The following is a 12,049-nucleotide window of genomic DNA, read 5'->3' on the forward strand; positions in this document are numbered from 1 at the left end:
AGTCTTCTTGTGCTAGCTGGTGGCTAGTTTAGCCACATCACTGAACAACATACTGGAGGCCCATTACATGCCGTCCTGGGTAATCCGGGTATATCGTTTTGTCAAGGTCCAGTAATATTTGAGTCCTGGACTCGCTATATCTTAGTAATGAGACTCCTGGAGTCCAATAAATATCACTGAATGTCATAAAACTGAGAAGAAAAATACAAATTTTCAAACAAGTAAGATTCGTGAGATGGTTCTGACGTGTGAGGGATACACAGCCATGTATATCTCTATTACCATTGTAATGTACTTGATTTACAACAGGTATATCAAGTGTTATGTACCCAGGCTCGGTATATCTGAGTATGTTAGACACTCCTCTACCAGCCAAAAAACTCTTATTTACCCTGAGTCCTCAAAACTTTTCTAATTGAAATGTACCACTGGTGAATATGAGAGATACGCAATATACAGTAACAAAGTCACACAGAGTATATGATGGAAATCAGGCTATGAACTTAAGACTAAATAGTGGTATCAACAGGTAGATTTCCCCCCAGTGTAACCCTCCCAGCACCACCCCTTCACAGTCTCACCCCCTCACAGCCCCAGCCCCACCCCCTTACAGTCTCACTCCCTCACAGCCCCAGCCCCACCCCCTCACAGTCCCAGCCCCACCCCTTCACAGTCCCAGTCCCACCCCCTCACAGTCCCAGTCCCACCCCCTCACAGTCCCAGCCCCAACCCCCTTACAGCCCCACCCCCTCACAGCCCTCACAGTCCCAGCCCCACCCCCTCACAGCCCCAGCCCCACCCCCTCACAGCCCCAGCCCCACCCCCTCACAGTCACACCCCCTCACAGTCCCAGCCCCATCCCCTCACAGCCCCACCCCCTCACAGCCCCAGCCCCACCCCCTCACAGTCCCACCCCCTCATAGTCCCAGCCCCATCCCCTTCCAGCCCTGTCAAAACAACAGAAAATGAAAATCAGTTATAAACATGAGTAATGTTTTGATAAGTATTATAAAGTCTAGTATTTGCTAATAATTAAGTGAAAATTTTTGTACACACTAGACATCGGGTCTGTTATAATAACGACTTGTTATAATCACTGAGACAGGGCCCTCAGGGAAAATCCTGCAATCTGAAAGTTATCGGTAGTTTTCAAATAAATAAAAGTAGAAAATGATAGAGGCTATTGTATGTGAAATTGAAAATAATGGTCAATTTTGAGGGGTCAGTGACCACTTGACCAGACTTAGGATTATTATGTAGAGTGTAAAAGTACTGGAGTCCTTATGCTTATAGATTCATGTTTTTAAGTGAAATGTCGGAATCTAAATTACAATTAATGTAGACATGTACACTAGCCCACAGGTCTGTGAGGAAATTATATAATCATAATTACGGAGATGGGATGGCCTGACTCCCTAACCATGGGTAATACTATATTAAGTATAATTGATACAAGGAAGAGGTTGCACGAATTTTAAATACTCTAAAGTAGTTTGATGTGTTCATTTTTGTTAGCATCTTTTTTGGTATTGTTTGGTGCTAAAGGACTTGAATTGTCAATAGACTGTAAAATTTAAAAAAAAAAATAGATTTGTATATTTATGTATAGAGAAGGGAACAGCATTTTATTTCATTATGACCGAGGGATCGAATGATTTACAATTACCCAGTAAATTTACCCTAACACTGAAGGAGGCTAGGGTGTATGTGTCTGACTGGAGGATGTTTGGAGACATGGAGACTGAAAATTTACTGTGTGGGTTGATGTAGTCTCACTGTGCACTTGCATGTAAAATTTAACTTCAGGACAAGTACAAGTTGATTAGGGGATGTGAACTGTGTACACAAAGGGTGCAGGTCTAGATTTTGTGAAGGGGAGGGAGGCATACTGTGTACACAAAGGGTGCAGGTCTAGATTTTGTGAAGGGGAGGGAGGCATACTGTGTACACAAAGGGTGCAGGTCTAGATTATGTGAAGGGGGGAGGCATACTGTGTACCTAAAGGGTGCAGGTCTAGATTATGTGAAGGGGAGGGAGGCATACTGTGTACACAAAGGGTGCAGGTCTGTGTCCTGTTAATGGGAGAGATGTATACTGTGTACACAAAGGGTGCAGGTCTAGATTATGTGAAGGGGAGGGAGGCATACTGTGTACCTAAAGGGTGCAGGTCTAGATTATGTGAAGGGGAGGGAGGCATACTGTGTACACAAAGGGTGCAGGTCTAGATTATGTGAAGGGGAGGGAGGCATACTGTGTACACAAAGGGTGTAGGTCTAGATTATGTGAAGGGGAGGGAGGCATACTGTGTAAACAAAGGGTGCAGGTCTGTGTCCTGTTAAGGGGAGGGAGGCATACTGTGTACACAAAGGGTGCAGGTCTAGATTATGTAAAGGGGAGGGAGGCATACTGTGTGCATTTATTGGTAGGGTGCAGGTCTGTGTCATTTGAAGGAGAGGGATGTAGCTAGGGTATAGGTCTGTGTTGTGTTGAGGGGAGAGATGTATACTGTGTACCTGTAGGGTACAGGTCTGTTTCATGTTTAGGGGAGGGATGTATGTGTGTACCTGTAGGTAACAGGTCTGTGTTGAGGGGAGAGATGTATACTGTGTACCTGTAGGTAACAGGTTTGTGTCGTGTTGAGGGGAGAGATGTATACTGTATACCTGTAGGTAACAGGTCTGTGTCGTGTTGAGGGGAGAGATGTATGTGTGTACCTGTAGGTAACAGGTCTGTGTTGAGGGGAGAGATATATGAGTGTACATGTAGGTAACAGGTCTGTGTCGTGTTGATGGGAGAGATGAATGTGTGTACCTGTAGGTAACAGGTCTGTGTTGAGGGGAGAGATGTATGTGTGTACCTGTAGGTAACAGGTCTGTGTCGTGTTGAGGGGAGAGATGTATACTGTGTACATGTAGGGTACAGGTTTGCATCATGTTGAGGGGAGAGATGTATACTGTGTACATGTAGGGTACAGGTTTGTGTCGTGTTGAGGGGAGAGATGTATGTGTGTACATGTAGGGTACAGGTTTGCGTTGTGTTGAGGGGAAAGATGTATACTGTGTACATGTAGGGTACAGGTTTGTGTCGTGTTGAGGGGAGAGATGTATGTGTGTACATGTAGGGTACAGGTTTGCGTTGTGTTGAGGGGAGAGATGTATACTGTGTACATGTAGGGTACAGGTTTGTGTCGTGTTGAGGGGAGAGATGTATGTGTGTACCTGTAGGGTTCAGGTCTGTGTCGTGTTGAGGGGAGAGATGTATGTGTGTACCTGTAGGGTTCAGGTCTGTGTCGTGTTGAGGGGAGAGATGTATGTGTGCCTGTAGGGTACAGGTCTGTGTCATGGGGATGGATGTAATCTTGATTGGGATGGGATGATTGATATCATTTTAACAGAATAACTGAAGTAAGTTTATTAGACTTTCAGAAGAAATTTTGAGAATATGAGAAGTATTAAGAATTTTCTGATATATTTGAGTACACTAAGTCCAGGATCTGACTGTAGTAGTATATCCATTGTATCAGCAAACTTCTTATTTTCTCCCAGATTTGCACTTTTCTGACTTTTTTAGGATTTTTCTCTTGCTTAAAAGAAATGACTAATTCGAAACGTTAAATCTGTTGATAATCCTTTGACCTTCACTGCTTGCCAAATGCATTCTGGGTGATAATCCAGTAGAATCGGGCAATATCTATTAGGCTTGGGCAACTAGTGGCAAAATCTACCACATATAGCACTGTTTTTTTAGCAGCATTTCCTGTATTTTTTAAATATCAGAACAATTTGTTTGCTTTTATCGTAAACGCTTTTATGTGAATCTGGGAAAATGACAGTTACTAACTTCATCGCCATGACGATGACATTACACATTTGAACAGGTGTGATAAATACTTGTAGTGAGTCGGAGAAAAAGTTTTGAAGGGTTAAAAAAAAGTTACGTTTTGTACTTCACATTCAATCATTTTAATAAGGTCAAATCGTACTTTTGTGTTTCGTGATCAGAATCTGCATGTACAAGAAACACTTTAACATTGAGTTTTAAGTCACAAAATGTTTAACATGTATCATTATAAATGTCCTCTTTCTCCTGATGTGTCATTCAGAATCTGTTAATCCTGTTGTCATACAGAATCTGTTAATCCTGTTGTCATACAGAATCTGTTAATCCTGTTGTCATTCAGAATCTGTTAATCCTGTTGTCATACAGAATCTGTTAATCATGTTGTCATTCAGAATCTGTTAATCCTGTTGTCATTCAGAATCTATTAATCCTGTTGTCATACAGAATCTATTAATCCTGTTGTCATACAGAATCTATTAATCCTGTTGTCATACAGAATCTGTTAATCCTGTTGTCATTCAGAATCTATTAATCCTGTTGTCATACAGAATCTATTAATTCTGTTATTAATCCTGTTATGTCAATCAGAATCTATTAATCATGTTGCGTCATACAGAATCTAAATAGTCTTTAGGCGAGTGATGTAATGAAAGTTTTTGTCATGTTTAGGGATATTCAGTTGGTGAAGAATATGTTTCGAAATACAGAATTTTTCACAAGAAGCTATTTGACATACATGGTGGTATTAATGTGACTTGATATATACAAAGGCAAATGTTCTGAAACATAACGATATACGGAGTTGGCGTTAAAACGGCAGGGCGGTATACCGGATGAAAACTGTAGATAAAGAATGTGTTTTTTAGGAAATACCTGGGTATAGTACCTGTGAAATCATGAGTTTGATTTAACAAACAGTTCAAATTTACAGGTGGTGTGAAGAAATGTATATTTTTCTGAACAGTCTGATCACAATCAGGTCTGGGGCCCCATTACTATGGTACATGTAAGATGTGTAGAAACAGTGTCTCGTTTGTTGTTTAGGCTGAGGGAAATGCGAGAGTTGAGGACCTCTGGCTGTCATGTATTTTGGGCTCAGATATTGTAGTCTGGACCCATTCTTTTCCTGTTAAATTTGTCTAAATAATGGGATTTATCAAAATTTTTGGGAAAAGGGCTACGGACTCGCCAAAAATATCTTGCAAATATCACAACTGTATGTATATGTGTAAAATATAAAAGCTTCATAGTTTTAGTATATAATTGTTTCTGGAGTAGTCACACCTACCTGTATATTAGACCATAAACACACCCCAATAAAACATCACCTGTATTACACCTATACTAGATTACCTATGTACAGGACATTCCATGTAATCTGTTACAGTCGGCAGCCTGCAGGCCATTAAAACGACCTTACTGACAGACAGGTGCCCTTACAACCAGGCACAGACGTGACAAAATGCAGATATTTTTCTCCAACTTTTTTTCTCCACCACAAAAACACTTAGGGCAGCTCCAGTGAAGGTCTGATCCATTCATGACTGTGGCCTGTTGTGGTTTATGGTGCATGTGGAGAAGTATGTCTTGGAGAACTTGACACCAATATAACACAAACATAGTCTTCATCAACAGGAACTAGGCTGGAGTGCTAGAACGTGTCAGAGTACTTAGAGCCCGTTAGGAATGTCAACATATTGATCTTAGGTATTCAGTATGTGATGCTGTTATATAATTAGTTTAAAAATGTAATTAGTTGTAAGGATACATAATATGTCAACTTTTAAAGGGATCTGTTTATATCATTTGTATTATACCCATAGATTAAGAAACTTTAACAGCTGTTTTACATAATTATGATCAGAACAATAGATGTGGGTTATAATGAATCCGATCATTTTGGTTGTTTTCTCGTCAATGGTGAAAATATGCTATAACTAGGTATTCCGGTCACCAAATGGCGAAAGTTTCTTGTGATAATGTAAACCCATCATACTGTACTTACTGAATGTTCTTATGAAATACTACATATACGATAGGTCTTTTTTTAGCAGGAATACCATATAGATAGAAAACAATATGGTTTGGAGTGAGTATGTAAGGATATTTGTAATTTCAGGAGCAAGCATGTGTTTTGAGAGTAGGGTTGGAGTTTATATGAGTAGTGTTGGGTAAGGGTAGGGTTGGATTTGGTGCGAGTAGTGTTGGGCGAGGGTAGGGTTGGAGTTGATGTGAGAAGTATTGGGTGAAGGTAAGGTTGGAGTTGGTGGGAGTGGTGTTAGGTGAGGGTAGGGTTAGTGTTGGTGGGAGTAGTGTTAGGTGAGGGTAGGGTTGGAGTTGATGGGAGTAGTGTTAGGTGAGAGTAGGGTTGGAGCTAATATGAGTAGTGTTAGGTGAGGGTAGGGTTGGAGTTGGTGGGAGTAGTGTTAGGTGAGAGTAGGGTTGGAGCTAATATGAGTAGTGTTAGGTGAGGGTAGGGTTGGAGTTGATGGGAGTAGTGTTAGGTGAGGGTAGGGTTGGAGTTGATGGGAGTAGTGTTGGGTTAGGGTAGGGTTGGTGTTGATGTGATTTTAGGTGAGGGTAGGGTTGGAGCTAATGTGAGTAGTGTTAGGTGAGGGTAGGGTTGAAATTGATGTGAGTAGTGATGGGGGAGGGTAGGATTCCTCTGTGTTTCATGTTCTTGTATCCAGCACTGTGACTCCACATCCATCAGCCCGTCTCTGCCACTATCTATATGTTGGAGGCCCACACAGGGAAACTCCAGTCATGTAAACATTACTGTTTTCTTCATCTCCTACTGCAGCTGAGCAATATACATACACAGTAGTGAAAAAATATACTACAGTGTTGAGAATTTAAATCTAACAAGACAAGAACATTTAATATATAGAACACAACACTTACAAGATTCAGCAATAATATTCACTGGAAAAAAGGAAATCAGGAAAATATCATTACTGGAATCCAATTGATTTCTGTTTTTCTCTGTATAAGTATTGAGTAGGTTGTGCTGCAATATTAATTAAGATATATTTTTGTTGATGTTGTGAATGACAGGGGTCAATTTGAAGACATGAATTCTGTATTGATTGTCTTGTGTACAGCCTCTATGTTGTACCTGGTGACTTCATCAGTGAACACCATATGGGAGAACTGTAGCATGCTATCCAAAGCATTTTGGGTGGATCTTTTTGCTTGCCGAGGAAACAACTGCAACAGCCAAGGAGGATCTTTGATCTTAGCTTTCCTCTAATAGAAATAGCTATTAAATCAAGCACCTTGCGTTTTCTCCTAAGGATGCAAAGTCTACTGATCGAGCTATTGTGACCCTCTTAGAAAATGTAGATATATATTAATACTGTGGGATTTGTTACGAAGTTCATTGACTGTTAGATATGACATGTAAAGCAGTTCTTGAGAAGAAGTCTTTTCTGGTGAATTAACATAACTGTTTTGTTATATTGCAGATACGCCCTATACTAATGGGAACTGGTCCAAGATCTCCAGGCTAAAAATTACAGGTAAAACATATTAAACTTCAATTTTCTTATAATTTTGTTGGATGAAGTGTTGGTAAGAAATTGACCCTTTAAATAAACATCAAAATTATACTTTGGAATAAGATATTGACTGCTATCTTTACAGTATCTTATATTTATGTTTAAGACAGTTATTGTTTTCTTGTAACGAAATAAGCCCATGTCCAGTAATAAACCCACCCATGTCTAAAACAGTTCAAAAAAATTCTTAAAATATTGTTTTAATGTCGTGCTGAAAGCCCTCCCTCTATTTTAAGTTGCTCTGTCTGGTGCATGTGTTAGATTAAAACAGTTGAGCACATTACACCAAATCTGGAGATTTGATTTTATTAGTTTCTAAAATGCTTTCCAAGGTACTTATTACAATGCTTTACAAGAGTCTGACCTGTATCATACACGTCCTCCTGGTCACTTGTGTGTTTGTCTCATTAAGTATTGATCAATGTTTCAGATATAGACCAAATAGAAGAAACTGTGATGGATGTTTCCACGGAAACGGGAAACACACCTACTCCTCGTCGTCTGGATTTTTCAGGTATTTAAGCATTTTTTTAAAAATTTTTAATTTGTAAAGTACAAGTAAACTATCGATCCCTAGTTTGTCAGGGGAATAATGTACAGAGTGATGTCTGAGAACATTAATGATTAAAATTATCATCAAGTACAGTAGAACCTAAATAAAGGACTGATTTGTACTTCAGGAAAAATGTGACATTACCTATTATACCTCTTTTTCTGAAGAGTTCCTAAGGTTGGTGCTGGGTTGGCCTGTAGTGAGATTGTCTCTAGGCGATATAGGAGTTTCTGCCATTGTAAGATATATGGGGGGCTCTACAGTGGAGAGAAGGGGACTCTGTCTATGCATGGAGTAAAGGGCCTTGCAATGTTTTGTATGGAGAGTTGAGGGTTCAGACTGTACTGAAAGAAAAGGATGTTGGTCTGTGCACAGGAGAGTAAGGGGCAGTTGTCTTTCCCCCACCTGTGATATAGAAGTGCTTAAGGATACAACATAAATACCTTGTTCTATTTAGTTCGAGTCAAACCATCAGAAATCTTGTACAGCAAAGTTAGGGACAAATGAAAACTGGGCCGTACCACTGATAGACAACTACATAAGTGTCCTGTTGAACGCTGAGCGCCAGTAAGATTATAAGTTCAGTCAACTTACTGAATCAACAATGTCATTAATTTCCAGCATGGAAAGACAATCCTAATTATGATAAAAAAAATTCTTTTGAGTTTTTAGATGTCAGAAAGTTACTTGTAATCTCCAAAATATGCAGATGTAAATTATGGTCTTGTCGTGTGATTTATATGTAGGTGAATACTTTTCAGGATTTGATGCAAAGTTGACAAGGCTGTGTGTCCGTGTGAACAGGTAGACTATGTGTACCAACACAGCGTCAGGCTGGGGACCTAGTATAGGTGTGTGTATAGGGTCCTAGTGTTAGTCGCCACCGGACAGTCGCACTAAGTCTTGTCAACTTAACACAGTAATACACACTACATCACATCCAACTTCTGATTTAAGTACATAATGAAATATTCAGTGTTTAGTTGGAAACTTTATGAATATTTGAATATTTTGTGGAGATTTTAGATATTAGTAGAATTATTTCATTTTGAGAATTTTTGGTGTATGACCAGGTAAGCTTGCTGTGCTATCTGGTCTAAAACGAGTGTTATCAGCGAAATGATCTAGGTATACACTGCTGGAGTCAGTTCGCCTAGTAAGCCCGCTATACTGGCGACAGGGGCTGGGTGAGTTAACTTAGCTTGTCTAGGACCTACACAGGTACGGTAAACATCCAATAAGTCTGACACACGTCAAATTATATACATTACTCATTATTAATCAGTGAAGAAACGTTCAAACTTATTAAGGTTTTTTATAGAATAACAATTCAGATGTTAAAACTTACCGGGATCGTCATAAAATGATAATTCTGAGGAAGAAGTGTTCAGACTTGTTAAAGTTTTTGTCAAGTAATAATTCAGGTGAAGAAATGTTGGAATTTTTGTAAAATAATAATTCCGATGGAAAATATTGAAATTTGTAAGGATTTTTTTGGTAAAATAGTAATTCAGGTGATAAATGTTCAAACTTGTAAAGGTTTTAGTGAAATAGTTATTTTATTTAAATGAAATAATTTTTGTGGAGTTCCATTGATGTTCTAGGATCTACAACCCTATAAGTTGGTGTGAAATCATCAGAATCTGAAATGCTTTAATGGGAAATATTAAAAACTTGGTTTGGATTCTTATACCTATAGATATTAACTAATGAGAACTAGGTAACACAGCACAAATTCTGCTTATCTTTTAGTAGAAGAAATAAAAATTAAAATTAAAGGTTCAACTTTTTAAAAAAAAAAAATTGAATTATCAGGTTAAGTATATGAGGTAGAAAGTTTCATCCTATGACACATTCTCTGCCTGTATCATAATTACAAAATCGAAAATGTTGACTATGAGAAAAAGGAAAAACAGAATGTCAGTTTACAACAGAAATGTTTTTTAAAAAAAAAAAAAAAGGAAGACATTTTTGATTCTCAAATATTTTGGATGTTTACAGTACACCGACAGACTTGTGGGATTCTGTAGGGCACAATTACATTGGCTGGTAATTAGTCACAAAGCAAAGGAAGATAGCTTAAGAAACGACTATTATCACTCGTACATAAGGGCTTAGTGTGTCGCCATTCTGTGTACACCCGACGACAGGAAACAAAAACAAGAAAGGAATTAGGTTTTTAAAATAAAAAAATGTCTGTGCCTTATAGACACTCGCTTGAACTTGTCATAATATGATTGAATAACAAAACAAAATTTTAAAATGAATGTCTTTCAAGGAAAGACTGTGTATATTATGTGCTTTATTTGAAAAATCAAATTGTCATAAAAAGACTGAACAAAAAGTTTTAAATTTTGACTGGAAAACAATAAAAAGAAAACATGGCTATACAAAACGGAAATATGTTTAAAGAAAAGAAAGGATTGTCTTCTCGGGAAATATAAGATACCTCTCAAAATTAATCTATCAAAAATTATGATTTTGGTTACGGTTTTTAGTTAACTAATATCCTCAGTGTATTAGCATTGTATTAGCAATGTATTAAATTAATAAAAATGACTTTTTTAAATATTCTTTTGCTATTTGAATTTTTTAAAGATTTATATGCAAAAACATCTTAAGATCAGATCAGGAATAAATATACACATGCAAAAATTTTGAAATACCAGCTCTATCACGACGGAAAATAAATAATTTGTACGTTTGTTAGACATAAATCACCTAATCAGTGAAGATGACATTAATATCTCTTCATTAAATGTACTGTGTAACAAAGACAGAAATGATAACTTCTAATTGCTTGTTGAAAACATCCTAATTAAAACCAATTCATTTCATTAAAAGTGTGTTTTTAGATAAAATTAAAATCAACTGATTTAAAAACTATAAACCATTAATTATTTATTTTTGTCAAAGTTAATTGAACTAATTAATTAAACTAAGAAAATGTTTATTAGACTGATATGTATTGTCATCATTAAATTGTCTTTATTTTTGTAGAACATACGTTCAGTTATGAAAAAGAAAAAAAAATGAATTGCCCAGACTTGAAGAATTAGATTAAAAGTAATCCAAACATTATTTATCATGAATAATAAGAACTTATGTAGATTACTGACCAGGAAATGTTCAAACCATGTCTCTCTAATGATAGTTACATAAATTATATCAACAGTGAATATGTGTTAAGAATGTGAAATATTAAAATGTCAAATTGTGAAAAATTAAAGAAGAAAACAGTTCACTATTACAATTTAAAGTGGAAGTCTGGTGTTGACATGTATCAACACATCATAATGAAGAAGCCATGGATGGATGGAATTGACAATTAAAACTATTAAACAGACATAAAAATTCATGAATGAAAAACAGCACAAGCAATGTAAAGATTTTATGATGAATACAGGTTCTAACATAATCTTCAGTGATTAATTTGTCAGAGATGTTAATCTTCACTGGAGTCATTCAATGCTATTTCTTCACCTTGTATTCTTCAATTTCATTCCGAGGAAGTCATGGGTTGAAGTATGTCGTAAAACAACACAGTATTTAATACAAAGGGAAATCACTGGTTACTGACTTTTGTTGTTTTTTAACATGAATAATAACGTGTAATATTGTAAATGAGGTGTTCGTTATTTTACACAAAAAAAGTAGAAAATAACCAGTGCTTTCAGTTTTGAAAATTAAGGGAAATCCCATGTGTTATAAATAAAACTTTTATTGTAGTGAATTCAGATATCCAAGGGAGGTCACTCATATTGATTGATTGATTTCAGATTTGTTCTATAGAAAATAAAACAACAATATATTCAAAGACTGAGTACAAAGACCCAGGGGAGATTACTCTGGTATATACCCTGTTAATGAGGTGTTGTTCAGATATTGCTGGAAAACAGTTTGTTGGATATTGATTATTTCACAAATACCAAAGGGAGATCACTCTGGACTTGATCCCATTAATGAGGTGTGGTGTTTGTACAAGTGATTAGCTGTTGGATATAGGGGTCAGGGTTTGCTTGTTCCCTGCTGAGACCTGGCTGTTTTGGTGACAAACTTGATCCCTTTTCCTGATGTCTGGCTTAGCTGTCAGCTT

General features: G+C 37.3%; 1 protein-coding gene across 1 annotated transcript in view; it reads left to right on the top strand.

The window, feature by feature from the left end:
* LOC132556268 (mothers against decapentaplegic homolog 6-like) overlaps positions 1-12,049 on the top strand; it is a 37,505-nt gene that overhangs the window by 2,917 nt on the left and 22,539 nt on the right. The window contains exons 2-3 of the mRNA XM_060220652.1: positions 7,308-7,361; positions 7,831-7,914. Coding sequence (XP_060076635.1) covers positions 7,308-7,361; positions 7,831-7,914 — 138 coding nt within the window. The remainder of the gene's footprint in view (positions 1-7,307; positions 7,362-7,830; positions 7,915-12,049) is intronic.

Source organism: Ylistrum balloti, unplaced genomic scaffold (assembly GCF_031769215.1).
Source record: "Ylistrum balloti isolate Yb309-2 unplaced genomic scaffold, AGI_CSIRO_Ybal_v1 Utg370556, whole genome shotgun sequence".
Lineage (NCBI taxonomy): Eukaryota > Metazoa > Mollusca > Bivalvia > Pectinida > Pectinidae > Ylistrum > Ylistrum balloti.